Below are 21,202 nucleotides of genomic sequence, written 5' to 3' on the forward strand. Positions count from 1 at the left end.
TTCTGGGCTACATGAGCTTCTAGAACTTCTAGTAGGCTTAGGACCCTCGTGTTCCTGGCCTGACAGTAACCATGAGAGGTCTTTAGCATCCAGCGTGGGGCCAGCTGCCCAGCCAACAAGCCGTCAGCTCACAACAGGAAGGAAGCACTGCACGCCGGGCTCCGAGGCTCGCAAAGAGGCCTTTATTATCTAGTTCAAAGTAGACACTGTCACAATCTTATATGTTACTCCTTTTACTAAAATAGTTCAAATCAATGCTTTTACCACACTATCAAAAGTTCTATTTTTTTTTCTCTCTCCACAAATCAAAAGTGGTTCAATAGAAGGTAGAAACAGCCGAAGTGCACAGGCTCCAGCTCTACACGGCCAGGGCAGGAGGGGGAAGCTGCAGGTCTCACCACCAACTCCTATAGAAGACTGGCCTAGGGCAGAAACCAGGCGTTCCAGCCCCTCCCCAAAGCAGCACGCTTCCCCCCACAGTATGAAAATAGACACCTCTGCCACTCCGCAGCCTTGGGTTTTGTTTGTTTCTTTAAAAAAAAAAAAAAAAATCAGTAGTATGTATCTCACTTCCTCTCAAGTTTCAAGAAAGAAAACTGAAAGGTCACTTTGTCTTAAAACACTGGCATGTGGCTGTTGAACGCAAATGAGGATGTGCTCAGCAGATTCTGACTCCAGGAAGGCCAGGCCACCCTAGATGGGTCGAGTGACCTGTCACAGTGGTGTGGGGGTGGGGGGTGGGGGGTGGAGCCAGCACGAGCATACTGTGAGCTTGGGATGGAGAGTCAGCACTGCAAAGGCTAAGGCTCCAGAAGGGACGGGTCACGGAGGACCACCTGCCCTCCCTAGCCCGGGCTCCACTGGGTGCTGCTGGTCTCTCCGGTTAGGTTTGAGATATGACCCAGGTTGTCCTAGGGAACCAGCCTACTGCCGAGGGCTGGGCTTGGCTCACCCTGCCTGCACAAGGGCAGAGGGGCCTATGAGAAATTCTCTTCAGATTCTCAGGATGCCCTGCAACATCAGGGACAGGGTCCCACCCCTCCAAAACGGAAAGGTCTTTTCTAGGCCTGTCTTTCTTGGCCCGTCTTCAGATTCCAGGAGCTCTTACTTATTGCTTATTTCAAAGGTGGCTAAACTATCCTGATACAAATGTGACTGGGACTCTCTGACTTGGCTCCCACCTTGTGTGGGCCCACATACCTCAGCATTATTCCGGGGTTCCTTGGCTTCAAAGAACCAGGAAGGGTCTTGCCTGCTCAGCAGCCCACTTAGAAATATCCAGGACCGGCCGGGGCCGGCAGATGGAGTTGCATGTTTTATCACGTGACCATACAGCAGCTCCTAGAAAGAGCTTCCCAGGGCCACTGACAGCCAGAGCAGTGGGCCGGTCCCCTACAGCCCCTGCACAACACTCCCTGGGCACACCGAGGGCCATGGGCCTTTCCCCTGAGAGTGTGGGACCCAAGGGTGTGGGCAACAAAGGTGCTGGGAATAGCCCAAGGTTCCAGGGCTGGGTTGGTTGGGGAGCAAGGATGCCACCCACCTTCTTGGCCTGTCCCCTCTGCTCACAGGGTTTGGGAGGGACCTGAGGCGAGGACAAGCTCTTTGGGCTTGCTGCATGGGGCTCTAAGTACCATTACGTGAGAATAGCTGATGGGTGTGGATGTAAATACATGGAAAGGTGAAGCCAGCAGTGTGGCCAGGGCCTCCTACAGATAGCATCTGCATGGTTCCCAGAAGCACCTGAGTCCTTGTTCTCCAACCACACTAGAGAACACCCCTGACAGCTATGCACCGCCCCCGGCTGAGGCATGAGCATGTTCACTGAAGCATGAATTTGACCCCCAATGCAGGCAGGTCCCTTGGAGGGAGGGGCTAAGGCTCAGATGTGACCTGTGAGGGGACAGCATGACAAACACGCTGGCCTAGCATGTTCCCAGTAGGTTGCCACATGAGCTCATCTGCTGTGAGGACAGAGGTCCACCAAACTGGGGTGGTTTCTAGAGTGAGCAGAGGCAAAAGGAACCGCTGGGGGCCCAGGAAAGCTGAGTAGCTTGCGGAAGGCCACACAGCAGATTAAAGCCAGAACCAGGCATGCCCCTTCCTTCCCAGGGAAACCTCGTCAGGGGTGACTCCTGTAGCTCATTCCTAGTGACCCAGAGCACACGGGGGGCGGGGGAGGGGGGTTGTCACATTGACAGTGACCCTGGGCAATGGCCCAGTTCTACCTGCCCATTGAGAATGCTGAGCCTGGCCCAGACATTCTCCAGGACTTTCCTATGTTGCTGTAAACCAGAAAAGGAAGCCTGGCAGGAGTCACCTACGAAGTGGCTAAGCCTGGCATGGGTGAGGAGACGTCACTGAAGGAGTGAATGCTAACGAGCAGAAGCTGGCTTCGGGGTGGCTGGGTACCGACCCCCAGGTGACAGGGAACCCTGAGCTCCCAGCCAGCCATGGACACACGGGACCCAGTGCTCCGTGACCCAGGGTCCTGGCTCTGGCAAGGTAGCAGAAAAGAGCCACCTGTGTCTCAATTCAGGCTCTGGTGGCATCTGTCCAGTGTAAGGGACAGCGAGTTAGAATACTTGTTGAGGGACCTTCTACCGAGAGCAGGCCACCTCCCCAGATAGCCGCTTGGTTTGGAGTCTCAGAAGCTTCTTGCTGATGGAACATGGAGCCCAAACGGGGAGCCAGGCTGCCTTGGCCACTTGGCTGCAGCGAGCGAGCGAGAGAGCAACAGCTTCTTGTCTTCCCAAGGTTTGCTGGTGAGGGAGGCAGGAGGTGGAGGCCTGGCTGTCAGTGTCACACCAGGGCAGCCAGGGCGGGCCGTGTCCTATGTACAATTCACCACGGAGAAAGACGGTGGCTGGGCCAGAGTTTCTGCCAGCTCTAAGGCCTCAGACTCCAGGCAGGGCCAGTCCACGTCCTCGGAGAAGCGGCCCTACAATGGCCCCTTGAACTGATTACCAGACAGGTGCTGCCGGATGGAGGGCTTGGTGCTGGCGGCGTCCCCCAGTTTCCTCCAGACCACCTGTGAGGGCACACAACGGCAGTGGAAGGCTCGCCCCAGACCACACCTACCTACTGCCTTACCACCCTGCAAAATCACCCATGTCCTCAGAGCTGAGGAGTTGGGAGAGAAAGCTGAGGCCACAGGAAGTTAGGGGAGGTGGTGAGACTTGGCCTTTGCCCACTGTCAAAGTCATGCTTGAGCCCCAAGCAGGCTACTCCTAGGTGTGAACTCATCGTTGAAGATGTCCAGTGTGGTCCACAGACTCGGGAGATGGCATGAGGTGCACCTCAGGGCACCCCACCCAACCTAGTTCCCATGATCAGGCCCTCCCTGTGGAACCTCTCTCCTTCGGGCACCTATGAGGGTCCCCTGGAGATGGCAAGAGGTAGAGAATGTTCTACGTGCATGGCCAAAGACCACCAGGGGGCACTAGTGAGCAGACACACCAGCGCTCAGGCTCTGTCCAGAGTCCCAGGCCGAGCACCACTGGGAAGGGATAGATCTGGTCAGGGGCCTCGCTGAAGGGTGAGGTATGGTGGGTCTGATGAGCCAGGACTCCCAAAGCCAGTCATCTCCCCAAGCCATAGCTAAGCGAGTGAGAAACAGGTGGCCACATTCCCAGGCCCCAGCCCCAGCCCCAGCCCCAGCCCCAGCCCCAGCCCCAGCCCCAGCCCCAGCCCCAGCCCAGGAGGGAAGTGCCTCACGTTGCACATCTCTCGCACGATGGCCTTCTCCTTCTCACTCAGGTCCTCCTCACAGCTGTCCTGAAGCTGCCGGTCAAGGTTCTCATGTACTTCCAGAACCTGAAGAGAAAAGCTAACGGTCAGGAGGAGGCCAGCAGAGAGCTACCAAGGAAACTAGCGAGGCTGGGCAGCGGTGTCAGGTGGGCTTGCTTCAAGCGCCAACAGACGATGTAACTGACAGCCTGTGCCCATCCACGTTGGACACAGCAGTCACTGCCAGCTCCCACTGTGACTGAGTGTCCCTGCACAGGGTGGGTGAGGACCGTGGTATATACACCGAGGAAACCCAGAGAGCCCTGGGGCACGGCTGAGTTCCAGACTCCAGAGTCGTGAAGTCGGCTTGCTTGTACCTAGAGGCAGGGGGCTGGCCTGGACCTTCCATTCCAGTGTCTCTCCTAACCTGGGCCTCTCTTTGGCCTTAGGGAAACACTTGCCCTCCTATACCGGGTCAGTTCCCTCAGCAGCAATGCCTCAGGCTGAGCACATAACTGACTACATCCAGCACAAGTCCCATGGGCTCCAGGCAACTCTGTGTCCCCAGCCGCCAACAGGGAGGGACACATAGTCTCCCAACCCCCACCCCCAGCTCAAGTGGCCCAAGCTTGGAGATAGTACCTGTGGGGGCTGGGGTGTCATGAACCCACAGGCCCCCATCCTGTGCTCAGGAGGGGACAAATGGCACGTTTTACCTTCATGGCGTGCACGACAGCTTCGGGTTTCTGTCCTGCTGAACTGTAGACGGTGGATGGTGGGGAGGGCAGCTCGGGTACGGGGCAGGCTGGGCCCTGTAGAAAGAGCAGCACAGATGAGCCCCACACACCCCTGTCTGGGTCCCTGACACCTGTCACTGGATGAGCACCAGTTTGAGTTACCTGGAGCCAACACCCAGCCAGGAGGAGATAGGGGCCGAGGTGGGGAGTCGGAGGAGAAGAGGCATGGTGAGAAGTGGGTATCCTAGGAGCTGCTATCTGCCTGGCTAGTCCCCATGCTTCCTGGCCATGCCACCTCTTCTGGAGATTACATGGTGCTGGCTTGCATAACAAAAAGAGGGGAGCGGGGGACACAAGAGCGTGCATGTTGTTCTGCAGCATCTTGAGAGGGCCAGACACTCATGTCGCTCAACCCCACTGTCCAAGTCCAAAGCCCGCCCAACCTACCCTAAGCCCTGCTCCTGCCCCTAGGCCCAGTCCTGGCCACCGGGTGGTGAGTCAGCTACCGGCCACATGTTCAGGGTAAGAGCTGAAGCCAGGCCGGGCTGGGCCAGGAGGGGACCCAGTCCTTCTGAAGCTGACCCCGCCTCCCACCAGCTTCCCTCCCTCCTGATGACATTAAGCAAGGCAAAGGCCTTGGGCTATAATTATGGACCTGGGGCAATCAAGAAAACACCAAGAAGTGCCCCAGAAATAAGTAGGAGGGTGAGTGCTCTGCAGTCAGAGCACTACATGGCTGTATCCTGGTGCCTGGGGATCAGCCTGAAGACAGAACTACTTACTCCCTCTGCAAGACCTGGGCCCTGGAGACCGCTCCCAGCAATCAAAGAAGCTGACCCAAGAAGGACTGAATCCTGTCCACCCATGGCCACCATACAAGCCCAGTAGAGATTTTATGGTTGTCCTTAGTTAGGCCCAGGGCCTTGCACTGACAGCCTGTCCGCCAAGCCCGTTTCTCTCTGGCCACCTAGCAAGGATGCTTACCAGGGTCTCACAGGCTGATGACAGCTGTGCTAGCACAGGCATGGGGGGTCTAGGAAAGCCAGAGTTGGGCATGGTCCCTTTCACTGGGACTTGATTCTTGCCTTGGCCTATTCTGAGCCTCCGTTTCCTCCCTTCCTGTGTCACATGTCACAGGAAGCATGCAGAACACTGGAGAATGCCCAGAGAGTGTTAACTCCAGCCCAGGCTGCCTGGTTAGGACACGGGGAAACCAAGTGGGGAAAGGGAGTGGGTGGGTGAGAGAGGATGTCTTACCCCCAGGGCTGCTGCCCAAGCTAGGCTGGTCTTGAGCAGAGGCCACACTTCCCTCACCGGCCAGCAGAGGGTGCCAGCCAAATGAATAAAGAGGGGTCTGGTCCTAAAATGTTGTCCTATGGTGCCCACACCCCTCCTATGTGTACTGCCACCCTGCCCTAGGGAAGACCCTATCCCCAGTTTGCCCTGGCCTGCTTCCTCATCTGTACCAGTGTCTAAGGGACTGCTAGGGGCCCCTCCAAGAAGCAGCCACAAGAGAAATGCAGGAGGCAAGTGGGTGGATTGCTAGCCCTCCTGGCTCAACTCACCTCCAGGCAGCAGGTGTCAGGGAGGGCAGGGCCCGGGGCTCAGAAAAGGGTAACGGCCATTGCTCAACTCTTAATGACTGGTTAGAGCAACTGAGGTATTGGGGTTAGCGTTGGGCTTAGCGTCACTCAGGCCCACGGAGGCCTCCCAATCACCAAGGCACCTGCACCGGGCAGGTCAGTCCCGAGGGATTAAACAAACAAATCCAACCCACACTTGAGGGCAGTGTGCTTGCCCAAGTCAGCTCGTGGACATGAGGTTAGGCCTGGAACTCGGGTCTCTGCCACCCCAGCTTTTCCCAGGGTGCCAGTTCACACCTTAATGCTCCTCCAGAGGCTGGCGGCAACAAGGGGTGGGGTTGCACATACCCACCCACTTTTATCTGGGGACTTTCAACATTTGACTTTGCTGCCCTATTGAACCCTGTGTGCCTTAAGAAGACTGGCCCCAGTATGGAGGTGATAGTGGCCGGGCCCACGGCCTTGACCCTTGAGCCTTTATCCCCTGCGTGCAGTAGTCTGGTAAGTGCTATGGCTGGCATCCTCCGGGCACTCCACCCAAAGCCTCTCCCCCCCCCCCCACCCCCAGCTTGCCCTGCCCTCTGCCCGTTGGCTCACTACCCTAACAGATGACCTGAAGGTCTTCAGTTCATAGCCCTCATGGAACAGAGCTACCCCCCTGCTCTGCAGGCCCACACTGACCGCTGGCCTCCAGGCCCGCTTAGGTACTAGCATGCCTTTGCCCATTAGGCCCTGCAGTCTGCTGCAGCCCATAATGCTCCCTTCCTCCTCCTGAGAGCAGAGCGGCGGCCTCTTCTGGGGTGAGACACATGCTCCCCTCTCATGGCCTCCACCCTGAAACCTCCCTGAACATTCCCATACTCCACTAGCCTTCTGTCAGCACTGTTGAAGCTTGGGGGGTATCCCCTAGGGGCTATAGAAGGGGCCTGGGACCTGGCAGGTTGACCCAGCACCAGCACCACACCTGCCAGACGCTGGCATTTGAAAGCCCTCAGTTTACCACCCGGCAGGTTTTCAGTCGCCTATGCCACCAGAATGGGGGAAAGCAGAATGCGGGGGGGGGGGGGGGGGCAAAGCCTGGGGAACCAGCCCCTGGGTGGCACCCTTAGCTCTGGGAGCCCTTCATGGTGACACATTGTGACCAGGTATCATTTGGTCACGGGGCTCCTGGACAGGTGGAGGAGGTAGCCAGGCTTCGGAAGAGAAAGAGCAGAGGACGGTTGCCAGTCAAGATGCATGAGCCATCTCATGCCAGCACTGTGGCCCACTAAGGCCACAGAAAGGCCATGGTCAGCCTTGCTGGCCATCATGGGAGGGGTGAGGGTGCAGAGCAGGAGAGGGACCCCGCATACTTTGCAGGACCTCCCTCCAGGTGCCCGCCACACTGGTGTGAAGTGTGTGAGCAGCCACGGGGACTCCCGCAGGGATGCTCTGTGAGCCTGAGCCAGTGTAGGCTTGCTATCTCACTGTCCCACGAGGCAGGTGACAGTGGCAGGCATCCCACAACCCCCTCTCTGCTGGGCTGACTGACATGAAGGCATGGTCACTTCCTAAGAGCTGACTCGCAGCAGTCACCTGCTCCCCATCCAAGGCAGCTCAGAGCCCAGGCGCGCAGGCGGCAGGTGACCCCGGAGGCCTGAGGGGATCCTGGGACGTGGCCCATTAACTCCTGAGGCTTCATCCCTCAGCTCCAAAGCCTACAATCTCAGGCCAGCAGGCCTCCTCTCTCTCGATTACAGAGTCATAAGCAGCACAGAATACGGTGCTCGCTCGCTCGCTCGCTCTGGCAGCCCCCTGCCATGGCTGTCACACACTGCCCTGGAAGTCGAGCAATGTCACCTACCCATCGCTTCGCTTCTTACCTCCTCGCTGGGTCCCCATGAGGCGCCCAGGGCCCTGTCCCAGGAGGATAGAGTAAGGAAGGCCACTCAGAGCTGGCCGTCCAAGCTCGGGCTTCCACCCATAGCTGCCCTAGACACAACTGGGGCTTCAGGCAAAAGCCCAAAGTCTTTTTTTTTTTAAACCACAGACCACCAGCATGCCCTGGACTGTAGCCAGCCTGTCTCACCTCTATCTGTCTCCTCTGGAGCTCAGGGCAACGACTTGGAATGGCCTGAACTAGGAGCAGTGGGGACCTTTGGTGGGGACACTTACGTTCTGTAGGACTTCCTGGTAGGAGGGCGGCAGGGACGCGAGCTGGGATTCCGAATGGTATGGGGAGAAGCCTTTCCGAAGGGTACGGAACTCTCCAGAGCCTGCCTGCTGGAAGGGGAAAGAAGACAGTCAGATCCAGGGATGGCTGAAGGGTCAAGGCCCCCAAGCCAAGACCCAGCCCTAGCCCAGGCACTGTTCTTAAGAAGCCTGTCACCCTCTACACAGTGACTTGTCAGCTCAAGCACACCCTCCTGGGCGCTCACCTCCGTTCACAGGCTGCCTCTACCATCAGACAGAGAGAAACCCACTCCTCACCCCACCCAAAGCAGGCCTGGGCAGGTGTTCTGAATCCACAAGAACCAGTGCGTACCAGAGGAAGGAGGAAGGATGGACACACACATGCTGCCCTGAGGTGGCTCCCTTAGGAGAGAGGGAAAAATCCCTGTAAGCCGGGCTAGCGACCCAAGAGCAGGAGCCAGAGTCGCTAAGGGTAGGAAGGCCAAGGAAGCTGCATGGCGGACAAGGTGTGGCCCAGACTGTCCACCTTCGGGCAAGCAGGCCCCACAGAAGACAGCCTTCCTCCCCATCGAGACTTCAAAGGGAAGGAGGAACCCACGAGGCAGATAAAAACTGCAGAGGAATGTCTATACATCGGCAGGCTGCTGAGCTCCCCAGACAGAGCAGGAAGGAAAGAGGCCAGGCTGGCTGGCAGGAAGCGGGCAGCAGCCCTACCGAGGGCTTTCTCCTCCTTCCCGGCAGCCCCCTCACCCAGCCTGGAAGGGATCCCCACATTCCGGGGCTGGCCTCCTGCCAGTCACAGGTGGAGACAGTGAAAGAGAGCTCAGACAGAAGACAGAGGTGCCCGACCACCAGACAAAGAGGTGGGGTAGTCACTCCATACCACTATACCACCCCACAACCTGTGGAGACCAGAGTCCAGACAGAGAAGTCTGCCAACAAGACCACAGGGTATACAGGGGTCTGCTGTTCAAAGGCCAGGGAGCGGGTACAGGGGGCTGGGGTTGTTTCCTCAGCCTTGGGTACCCAGAAGCCTCCTGAGGTAACTCGCATGACTCTTAGACTAGGCACGGCCCCAGCCAGCATCATCTGCCAAGAGATTCCCAAGAGACCTCGTGAATGGCCTTAGCCATCAAGTGGGGCTGTGGTACCCTCACCTTGGACTTGTGCGAGGTGTTAAAGGCCACAGAAAAATCAGTCCTCCCTGACACGAGGACTAGATCGAGTGGAGTGCCCTAGGACTGGGTCTCAAGGATAGAGACTGTCCCCAACTGTCCCCAGTACTCCTTTTTTTTTCTTTTCTTTTCTTTTCTTTTTTTTTTTTTTTTAATTTTTCGAGACAGGGTTTCTCTGTGTAGCCCTGGCTGTCCTGGAACTCACTCTGTAGACCAGGCTGGCCTCGAACTCAGAAATCTACCTGCCTCTGCCTCTCAAGTGCTGGGATTAAAGGCGTGTGCCCAGCTGTCCCCAATACTCCTTAACTCCACCATGAGTGACCCTTTCCTCAGCCACCGTGCTTCCCTGAGGGGTTACCCAAGCCCCGGTCAAAACCCTAAACTAAATCACCGACGGCCCTCCGCCACCACGAAACACTTTTCAGCAGAGAGCACCATCTAAATTCTAATGAGTTCTTACTGTCCACACATAAACACATCTATCAGTCCTCAAGGGACCTTGCCTACCAATGCTGTTCTACGGGGACATGGAGACGTCCCCGCCACCTTGCTGTGACTGGTGGACAGAGTGAAGACATCAGAGGCGAGTTGCCAGCCCGGCAGGGAATGCGCGGTGAGATCCCACTTGGCCACAGGACCGGGAGTGGCAACAGGTCGTAGCCTGGTCTGGTTCCCGCCAGCCTACGACCAAGAAGGCAGAGCCTGTCCTGTCCTGTCCTGTCCTGTCCCCACCCCCACACAGGATTATGTTTGGGCTGGGCCTCCCTTCCCACAGAATCTCTGGTCCTCAATCAGACAGGCTCCAAACTGAAAACACTGTAGTATGTGCTAAGGCCCCTCCCTTCCCACCCGCACCCCTCCACAGAGTCCTGGGTAATTTCCTGGGGGGTTGGGGGGGCTGGAGGGAGGTTCCAATTAGCTGCATGCAACTCCTCACCCATACACTTTGGGTGAGCATCTATAAATGTTTGCGTGTGCACAGGACTTTATTAGCAAGTCACAGAGGCAGGCAGGGGAAAACACACATAATCTCTCATTAAGGAGCAATGTGACTAATGACGCATCAAATGAGTAACCACTGCCACGCTTAAAGCCAAATTAAAAAGGCTGCAAGTTGCTGCCTAGAGCCCTGGGCAAAGCAGAACTCCTGTTTTCATCTGGGGTGTGTGGAGGGGGAGCACTGCAGACCCCTTGAAGGGCAGGGCATTTGTCAGGGTAAAGCAAACTGCCTTACAGGAAGTCCGCCTGCCCTGGCGTCCTAACGGGAGGTTGGGTCTCCCTCAGCCTGCTCCGGGCTGGCACAAGACTTCCAGGTCCCTGCAGCTGCGGTAGCTAACCCCGAATTCCTCTCTCTTGTCTGAGCATACAGAGACACGCTTCTTCTGCCCACCCCTAAGGCTTCTGAGGGGCGGCATGAGACTCTGAACTAGGAACGGGGAGACCCAGGAAGCTGCGGGGTCACTTGTCCTGAGTTCTCAGAGTCAGGTTTCTACCCAAGGCCAGCACCTGATGCCACCCCTCCTTAGTGCCTAGTCTGGCCTTGGTATGTGACCTTTAGGCTACCCCGCTGATACTGCCAGATTCCACTGCCTTCCTATTTCCAGGAATTTCTGCATGAGGAGCCTTCGGGGAGGAGGAGCTTCATGCTGGAGAAACCCAGGCAAGCATTGTGAGAGGGCGGGTACCTTCAGTGCCCATGGCCCACCCACCCGAGATTCTTTGCTGGGGAAGGCGGATGACCCCCTTCCTGGGCTGTGCTGGAGGGAACACGCCTCACGTCTCCCTGTTCCAGGAGAACTTCATTCCCTAAAACGTGCCATCCGTAGGCAGCCCTCGCGTGTTCAGGAGGCACAACGCCATGTCTCATGTGAGGAGGCCTCACACATGGATGCCGCCAGGCCTGGGGTGGAACGCTCCCTGCCTGATGGGGCCACTCAGAGCAGAAGGCTGAGAGACCCATGCTGATGCAGGACTGACCGGGAAAGAACTACAGGACTACCGAGGGTCCAGGGGTGAACTTGCTCCTGGCTGCTGGTACTACCAGCTGGGAAGGTGGGCTTTTCACAGGGCGTGGGGGCCCTGCCAACTCTTCCTTCCCTGGCGGCGTCCAGGCCGCTGAACACATACAGTACAAACTTGCAAGCCTGTGGCACCACACAGTGACGCACGGCCAGAAGCTAGGGGCACTTGGATCCTGGAGTTCCTGTGAAGCCTGCTCACTTTACTGTAGCCTGCTTCTATCTTGGGGGTCAGGGAACCCCACTGCTGCAGACATTGTTACTACCCCCCACCGTGGATATGTAGAAACATGAGGGGGCGTGAGGGCTGCCTCCTGGGCCTGATGACCTGCCTCTATCATCTTTGGCCATAAGGAGGAAGGGCAGTGGGATCGCTTAGCCACGTGTAATTAATGGCCTGGGTTACTCTGACTAATACTCTTGGAGCCTCGGCAGCCTGATAGCATTGCTCCATCTGGAAATAGACAGCTCCCCAATTCACTGGCCAGGCTGGAAGCAGAGGGAGGACTACAGATAGCAGAGGGAGGACTTCAGAGCAGGCAGACTACAGGCCTCTAGGAAGCTGTTCTACCAGGAGAAGCCAGGGCCACACACTGACCTGGGCTCAGTGGGCCTAATCCAGAGCAAAGCCCACACTGTCCAGGTGATATTTGTATCAGGGTTCCCAAAGGCAGAGCTCCCAGGCAGAGGAAGGGGCACAAGCCTCCAAAGACGAGTGGCCTCTGCTGGAGCCTACAGACATTTCCAATCATTTAGACCATGTGGAGCAGAGCAGAAGAAATTGGAGGCCAGATACACATGTCACTCCATTACAGCTGTCAGCTGACACTGAACCTGACCACTTTGCAATGGCCTTGCTGGCAAGCAGGCAGCCCCAGGCCCGGGGCCTGGCACACAGTCCTGTTGCTATTGGTCAGTGGCTCTCAGCTGGGATGACTCTGCCCCTGGGGACATCTTTGGTCATCACAACTGTGTGGAGAGTACAAGCCAGGAAAGTTTCCAAAGGCCCAACAGTGAGGCCCCATGGGCTGAGATTTGGTCGCACGACCTGGTCCTTTCCCTCCTCGGAGCCACAGCTGTGTGGGCCAGGCCTTTGCTCCACCACTCAATGGTGTAGCATCCCCCGGCTCTGCACTGCAAGAGTCCTGCTGCAGAGCTGAGGTGGTGGGGTGGCATCAGAAGAAGGGTGTGGGGTGGTTATTGGAAGAAGGATATAGGTTATTCCCACCGGCACACGGGCTCCTGCCGGGGGCATTCTGCGATAGGCCAGCAAGAAAGGCTGGACAAGGAACACCACTGCAGGACTGGCTTGTTGTTACACTGCAAAGCAGCAATTAGTGTCAGCTCAGAAGGAGCACTGCCCAAAAGGAACGTACAGGCAGGACTAGTGCGTTTGGAAGTGGTCAGCTCCCAGGGAGGAAGGTGAGAGGAGAGGAGACCCAGCAGACACAGCACACAGCGCTTAGCAGCCCTCCTGCCCCTCAGAGCCACTGCAAACCCCCCTTCCCCGGCAGCTCTACCTGGAGCCGGTTTCTCTGGCGGCCGTAGGGGCGGGGCAGCTGCAAGGAGAGAAAACAGCATCACCCTGCCAGCCTATACCATCTGCCTGGTCCCTTTCCTTGGACGTGGACTGACCAAAGCCAAGGGGTCTCCGGTGGGCCGGGGTCGTTTCACCACACTCGGGGCTGGGAAAGAGGACCCTAAAAAGCCACTCGATGTTTTGAGACAAGCCCAAAGCCCAAATGGCCTTCCAGGGAATGCAGCCTCCTGGAGGGCCTAGGGGTACCCCCAAGGCCCCAGCCAGCTCTGAGAGGCAACCCCTCGATGCCAACTGGCTCTGCTTTCTTCCTCTTTCATCTGAACGCATTGGCAGGCCATTAGGAACAAAGGGGCAGCCGCTTTGGCTGGGGACCCTGAGACTTCTCTTCATTAGTATTCAGATGAGGTAATAAGGTCACTTCCTGCCCAGCTGGCACCACCTCCCCTACCACCTAGGCAATCTCGTATACCCCTGCTTGTCAAACCTGCTGGAGGGACCACCACACTAGAGGCCTGTGATGAAGTGTGGCTCATGAGCGGGGCAGCCCGATCCCCACTACTGTAGGGACTACTGCACCCTTCCAGGTCCCTTTTGGTTCGCTGAGATGAGAGAAAGATGGGCCAGGCAGGAAGATATCAGAGAGATGCAGGCTTACAGTATGAAAGCCTTACTATACTTGGGTAACATACATGGGTAAGACTAAACAACTTACCAACCCCTGGGCCTCTGCTTGGTGTACATGCCCTGCGGGCAGACAGGGGATCCCAACATGGCCCTCACTACCAGCTTGCCCACATCTCAGCGCTTACCCACCATGGCCCTCTGAGTGACATATATGGCAGGTATATTAGTGGCCTTGTTTTACGGATAAGGAAACTAAAGCACGGAGAGGTTACACCAGCTGTCCCCCAGTGTCCCCCTCCTCCCCTGGCAGATAGGTGGCACTAGGTTCTACTCAGTATCTGACTCTTGATAGACGCTCCCTGGGCCTTCTTGATAGACGCTCCCTGGGCCTTCTTGATAGATGCTCCCTGGGCCTTCACTGTCGAGGCCCAGGGCACAAAGCCTAGACCCTCATCCGGCCACCTAGCTACCCTGCCCGTCTGCTAACGGGGTCCCTGGCAGGGAGCAGACAGACTCAGGTCCTAGCATTTCAAGTCTTCCAGAGCTGTGGCACTCTAGGGCCCAGGCAGCGGGCAAGGTGCCAGCCCACATCACAGGGGTAGAACAGGAGTACCCTGAGTCCTGTTAGGCATCGTGCGCCATGGCAGACACTGCCCAGCTGAACTGTAAAGAGGCAGGGAGACCGATGACCTCAGAGGGACACGTGGATGGGGAGCCCTACCCTCCTCAGGGTCAGGAATGTGGGGAACAAAAATGGGGGCTCAACAGGGTTTTGGGTGGTGGTGGATGACACCTAAAAGACTTGTTCCAAATTCAGACACAGGACAACACGGAGCGCTTCGTGCAGGAACAGGCAGGCAGAGGTTTCTGCCAACACGGCACAGTCAGAGGCCCTCGGGATCAGGAAATGGCAGACAGACAAGGACTGTCCACAGGAGTGCTCCTAGGGCCACACCAGACCTGTGCTGGGTGTCACCGTAGTCCCTGACTTGTGTGGAGGAAACTAAGGCATGAAAGACAAGGGAGCTTTGCCTGAAGCTACAGACTAACAATGGGACAGAAATGGCCTGAACTCAGATCCATACAGGGCCCAAACTCATTTTCTGATGGTTCACACGAGGCCAGTGCCACATTGCCCCATCATGTGGCTAAGTCCCCACACCCCCAGTCCTAACCTTATGATGAGATCCCTTTGGAGGTGGGTCCTCACAGAGGTGAGCAAGTTAAAGTAAGGTCCCCAGGGTGCCTGGTGTCCTTAAAGAGACCAATTAGATCAAAGACAGGAAAGTATGAGGGACACGGGGACCAGGTGCCGTTAACAAGCCAGGAGCAAGGCCTAGGGACAAGCTAACCTTGTTGGTGCCCTGACATTCAACTTCCAGCCTCCTGGGCAGAGAGTAAGTTTGGTTGTCTGTGCATTCCCCACCACACCGGCACAACTCGGCAGCCCACCCGAGCGAGTTACCAGAGCACCCGTGCCAGGAAGTGCCCCCTGTTCAGACCTTTTCTCTACCTGTGTCTGGTACAGACACCATCACAGGCTAGGCTCTGCAACCCGTGGTACCTGGCCCTGTGTGGGAGAGCATGAAGGTCTGGGGACAGAGCAGGGCTCAGGCGCCTCCCGGCCGCAGGGCTGGACCGCAGCCGCAGCTGCAGCCACAGCCACAGTGGGCTCTCCAGCCTGGGTGAGAGACCGCCAGGGCTGCTTGCTCTTTTTGTGAGAGGCCGACTTCTTGGTGGTTCTGGAGGTCTCATTGTGGGGGGTGGGGGACTAACGGGAGGTCCCAGCATCTATTACGGCTGCCCCTACCCGGGTCCCGGCTGGGCACAGAGAAGCTGCAGGAGAAATACCGTGCACGGAGCCCTGGGATGAATCATCCTGCAGGAAGCAGCTGTGTTGATGAGATTTTAAAGCCGGCACGAGAAAGAAAATATGAACTGAGCTGCAGTAATTCAGCCTGTGAGCACCCTGGCACATTTTTAATTAAAGCTGTTTCGGAGTTAAATAGAGGCTGGGGGGGGGGAGGATGGGGAGACTCTCTGGCCTCCTGCTCCAACCCCAAGGACGCATCACCTTACAGTATTGCGCACATTCCTCATGCCTGCTTTCGCCAGTGGGCGATTTCTCAGCTTTGCGAGGAGCTGGGGGCTTCTGTTGGACTGTGATTTCATGACAGAATCATGAAATTCCACACAGCAGAGCCCTGAGGCTGCAGAGCGAGGGCAGCGACTGTCCTGCCATTATCGTCTCCTTCCTCAAGATGCCCGGCACACTGTCCCGCAGCCACGGCACAGTGGCCTGTACAGACGATGGCCTTGTGCCCTTGCCCTCTCAGGGCAGCCAGATCTTCCTGAACCCGGGTGGGAGTCAGCCTCCCTTCTGGGCCTCGGAGACTGGGTGGGGAGCAGCTGGGGGCTTCCCAGGCTCATGCACAGCTCAGGCGTGGCAGGGGATAGAGGCGTGGATATGGGGCTCCAAGAGCCCTTCCTCAGGCAGTTGGCAGTCAGGAGGGAGTAGGGACAGGAATCCACAGGAAGGAACATGACAGACAGCCCAGGGCCGAGAAAGCGCAGAGTGAGTGGAGACACACCTAAAGGCGTGCATGGAGGAGGCCCAGAGTGTAGAGCTAATCCCTGGAGGGGTGGGACCAGGACAGGGCTGGCCCCTGTTCTGGCCTCCTGCCCAGGGGACATAAGGCAAGTGAGCACAGCTATGGGTAGGACTGTGGCTGCCAGGGAGGGAGCGAGGGAGGGACTGCCACCCCGTTCTTTCACATCCACCTGTTGTATGAGTCCATGGCCTGGTCCAACACTTGAAACTGGGCTACAGGTTCCCAATGGGACAAAGTAGCCCTGAGAGCAGAGACTAAATATCAAGCACAACCCCGGTCCCCGTGCAAACGGAAGCACAGGCTGTTCTCTGGTCTGACGATGGAGCACACTTCCTGTGGAAAGGACAGTGGAACAGCATCCTGAACTTGAAAGGGGACTCCCTGTCTGCCTCTCCACAGGAACATAGGCCAGACCGAGGCTGGTGCTGTCAGGTAAACCACAGGGACTGAGCTGGGGCCCTGGCACGTGGTGCCAGCCTTCATTCGACAAGCAGTGGCCCGTCAAGCAGGAGTGGGCGCCGGCACGAACAACTCCCTCCCCTCCGGGTGGATGTGGGCCTTCTCTAGAGCAGGTGCTGCCCTTGGGCTCCGCAATACTGCTGGCACCGCTATCCCCTGTAGCCCCATAGCAACCGCGCGCAGTCAGGCACACAGGAAGCACTTGCAAGCTACCCCACCAAGTGAGACTAGCCCCAGCAGGGTGGCCTACTAAGGTGACACAGCGGGACTCAATTAAATCCACCGTTGGGATGTGAGCCTCCCGATAGCCACCAGTGGACAGAGGACATCACCGTCTTCCTGTGCAGGGCAGTGGGCATCGGGCCCAGCAGGTCACATGGCAACGGGACCAGGCATCTAAGCAATGTCTAAGGCTGTCTCATCCAGGGATGGCCACATACACTTACGTTACACCAGTGGGTATAACAGAGGAGGGAGAGGCTCAGATGAACCCCGGGGTGAGGAGCAGGGAGTCTGGAGGGACTTGTCTAATCAGGCCACAGCCTCTCATCACCAGGCCCTCTGCAGGGGTATTTGCTGGTCTCTACTCCATGTCCGGTCACAGTCCACAAGAGGTTCCACTCCCTTGCAGCAGACACCTCCTCTCGGCCAGCAGCCATGACCACGTCCCTCACCTGCTGCTATCCTAATGCTGCTCTCCCTCCGTGGACCCACAACCCCAACTGTCCATGTGCAGCAGGGTAGACCTAGTGAGGAACCGGCCAGCAGGGGCTCAGGGTCCTGTGTGGGTCTGCCTCCATTCGCCTGTCACCACCACTGGCTTTGGGCCCAGGGCCAGCCATACAGAGCTTGCAGACACTGGGCAAGCAGCAGTCAGCAAGGCTGGCAAGCCCTGGCCACCCGGAGCCTGGATTAGAGTGAGGAGGGGGTCTGTGGCCAGGCTTTCTGGGAGATAGCTGAAGAGGCAGCCAGAGTAAGGAGGAAGCTATAGGAGCCCCAGCGAAACTGGAGATGAGATGGCCTCTAAAGGAGTGGCCATTACCCCTATAGCCAATACCCTGGTAATTCACTTACCTGTGCGGGGAGCTTGTCACTGTCCAACAGCTTCACCTTGGTCTCCAATGGCCTGATGTAGGTGGATGAGGGATCTGAAGGACAGAGGGGAAGAAGGCGGTCCATTAGCCACCAGGAGCTCACCCCATGGACACACCCAACTCTAGCCTAGCACTCCCTCATGTGATCCCCCAAGTCTGGGTTCCAGGAAGATGATGGTGTGTTCCCTGGCCCACATATTCCCAGGGTGATTCCTTCTGATTCCAAGAGAAGTTGTCACAAATATCCACAGCCAGAGATAGCCTCCTCAGGGTCCAGAGCCCAGGATTCCCCTCTCTACTGTGTAGTGGGGAAACAGTTAGTGAGAGACCCTACTGGATAGGTTAAGAGCATGTCTGACTTGAACTGGGCTGGAGAGATGGCTCAGAGGTTAAGAGCACTGAACGTTCTTCCGAAGATCCTGAGTTCAAATCCCAGCAACCACATGGTGGCTCACAACCATCCGTCATGAGATCTGATGCCCTCTTCTGGGGTGTCTCAAGACAGCTACAGTGTACTTACATATAATAAATAAATAAATGTTTAACCAAAAAAAAAGTGGGCGTGCCTTTGTGACTGACATGCATACAGCAACTGAGGTGCAAAGACCCTACCTGAATGTGAACAAGGCCATGCAACAGGCAAAGGGCTCAGGGCTTCGAGAGGAGAGGGAGAAAGAAAAAGCCCACCACCCACGGCTCTGTGCTCCCTCCCCCACCTCCACCTCCTTTTTCACCCCCAAAGAGGACACTTGTGGGGAATTCCTCAATCACCAATCGTGGGGCCCAGACAACCCCGCTTATATATAACACATCCCAGGAAATAAAGTGCACCCACCCCCACCACACTGCCCCTGCTATTTTTTCTCCCATCAGAAAAGCTGGCAAAAAGTCTCGCTGCGTGCCAGCCCCATTCTGCTGTCCCCACCTGCCTACCCCACAGCCCCTGTCTTCCTCCCCAGCTGCAGAGGGGAGGGGCAGTCCGACCATCCTCAGCCCAGGCTGCAGTGGAAGGCACCTGACTTGGAAGACTCAAGGCCCGGAAGACAGGAAGGGAACTGCGGGGCTGGTGGATTGGGGCACCTCAGTCAGCCAGACACCCACCCAGTGAAGATGGCCTGCTGAACCTCTTGCTAGAGGCTACAAGGTTAAGTGGCCAGCTGGGACTCTGTCCACTGGCTCGGTGAGTCACCACCTGTATTCCCTCTTCCAAAAGACGCAAGGACTCCCAGGTACTTAACACTAACCCTCAACCGCAGAACAACACAGGGGCAGCAGACACGCCAAGCAAAGCCGGCTACTGAGTGAGTCCACCTCAGGGTAGGGCTGGGGAGTAAAATCCATGGGCTTCTACAATTCCCAGGTGGGCAGAAGAGGCTGGGGACCTGCACTGGACAGGCACCTCAACCATGGAACAATGAGGCATCTGTCCCTTCTAGCACAAAGCCAGCATGACCCCAGGGAAGCCTGCCCCGGATGTCCTCGTGCCCCACGCAGATAACTTGCCCCTCCCCTCCACCCCTATCCACAGGTCCTAATAAGGAGTGATCATGAAGCCCACCGCTGACCATCAGGAACTTAAGTCCCCAGGAATGCCTAGGCTCACACAGGTGGCTCTGACCTGCCTGTTAAGGGACACTTTGCTCCCCAGGGGGTACCTAAGGAACCCTCAGGAGCTTCCACCCACTCAGCCTAGATCCACAGGGCTGGGCCCGGCAGAGCATCTGGTGCAGCAGAGGGCAGGGGAAAGTGTGGGAACACAGGAGCAGGGAGCAAGGCCCAACCCACAGGCTGGAGAACAAAAAAGCCAGAACTCCCTCCTCATTCCCACCAGTCACCTCTCAGGAATGTGGAGCCTTCACAGGGGAGGAGAGGAAGGCAGCTCCCTGGTAAGGCCTGGCCAGCACTCCCTCAGGAATGACAGCAGTACCGGGCACAGGGTGGCTCCAACGGGCAATGCTGCCCGGGGAGGCCTGGCCTGACTGCACAGCCCCACACTGAGTTTCCAAGAACTCAAGAGCCAGGTCCCTCACACGCTCCAGGGAGTACAGGAGCCTCTCCGCTCGGGCCCTGCCTACGAGGCCCTGATGAGGACTCTAGCCATCCACAGAGGCTGCAGCTGGAGATGCCTCGGCTTACTCGTGGGTGTGACGACTCTACCACAGGCATGATGGGAACGGGCTCCGCACGCACGCACGCACGCACACATGCACTGGGGGTCTATCAGGTCTCTCTGAGAGTAGAAAGGCAAACATGGGACAAATGGGACTCTTCCGATCCTACATGCTGCCAAGGGGACTCCAGCTGCGCAGCAGTGGGTCGGGGACATCCTAGAAGCACCCCTAGGAGGGCTGGGGATGAGGTTCAGCTGGTAGGGTGTCCGCCTACTGTGCATGAGGTCCTGGGTTCAACCCTCAGCACTGCACAGACTGTGTGTGGTGGCGCATGCCTGTAAACCTAACACTTGGAAGGTGACAGTAGGGGGGTGAAGAGAGCAAGGGCAGCCTTGGAAAGACAGAGAGCTTGAAGTCAGCCTAAACTACAAGAACTTTAAAACTACCTTGAGTTTTAAAGAAAGCCTAGCCCCTCCCCTTCTGCAGGCCAGCCTTTGGGACCACAGCTCGGCAGAGCGCTGGAGTGGAGCTGGCTTGCTCTCAGAGAGGCACGAGCATTCCCACACACCTCTCTTCAGGATTCCATGCTATGGTAAAATTCCCTGGCATGGCTACAAACATGCAGTACACACACACGCACTCACTCGGTCCTCAGCCACTGTCCCCAAACCCAGGCAGAGACCCAGCCAACACCACCAAGTGAAGATGTCAACAGGCCCACTGTCACTGGCCCACCCATGTCCCTCCATGGACTCCTACTGAGTAGGTGAGAAGCCTCTGGCCTTGGCATATACTCTTTCAGTCTGTGGTGTGGCTCACATGAAGAACCTGTGACTGTTTTTTTTTTTTTTTTTTTACTTATACCATTCATAGTCAAATTGTCAAATAATTCCAGAACAAGAAGAGACCTTCCTTTTGAATTAGAAGAGTAGGTTCCTTCCCACCTCTTAGCCTCCCCCCGCCCGCCCACCCACAGGCACGCCAGCCATTCCGTTTCCCAAACCAGACTCTCTCAATGCCAGGCAGGCAGCTGGGTCTCTGGGCTCCCCTTGGGTCAGGAGCAGAAAGGACGGACGGACGGTAAGAGAGGCTGCCCGGGCTGGGTCTGCAAGGCTGGACACCAGCTCCCCGAGGGGGCTCACGCTCCCCACTGACCCTAAAACTCACTCATGAGCTCATCAGGTGCCTCCCCGGCTCCAGCAGTGGAGTGGGTAATTAAATTAATCCCAGCCCCGCCCCCTGCCCCCACACAGTAACCAGGGCTGGGCCACGAGAAAGAGAAACACGGCTTCCCAGCTAAGCTGCCTGCAGGCAGCTATGAAGACAGTGCCCACAGGAGCGGCCTGTG

General features: G+C 57.2%; 1 protein-coding gene across 4 annotated transcripts in view; it reads right to left on the minus strand.

Moving 5' to 3' along the window:
• Window positions 1-160: 160 nt before the first annotated feature.
• Window positions 161-21,202, minus strand: part of Ccdc85c (coiled-coil domain containing 85C) — a 73,829-nt gene continuing 52,787 nt past the window's right edge. The window contains exons 2-7 of one of the 4 annotated variants that reach the window (XM_029541059.1): window positions 17,724-17,797; window positions 12,935-12,973; window positions 8,204-8,308; window positions 4,446-4,541; window positions 3,718-3,816; window positions 161-3,031 (exon numbers count right to left, since the gene is read on the minus strand). In XM_029541059.1, coding sequence (XP_029396919.1) covers window positions 2,942-3,031; window positions 3,718-3,816; window positions 4,446-4,541; window positions 8,204-8,308; window positions 12,935-12,973; window positions 17,724-17,797 — 503 coding nt within the window. In that variant the 3' untranslated portion in view covers window positions 161-2,941. Of the gene's footprint in view, window positions 3,032-3,717; window positions 3,817-4,445; window positions 4,542-8,203; window positions 8,312-12,934; window positions 12,974-17,723; window positions 17,798-21,202 lie in introns of all 4 variants that reach the window. The other 3 variants (XM_029541058.1, XM_029541060.1, XM_021202207.2) reach the window with 3 other exon arrangements.

This window comes from Mus pahari, chromosome 7 (assembly GCF_900095145.1).
Source record: "Mus pahari chromosome 7, PAHARI_EIJ_v1.1, whole genome shotgun sequence".
Taxonomy (NCBI): Eukaryota; Metazoa; Chordata; class Mammalia; order Rodentia; family Muridae; genus Mus; species Mus pahari.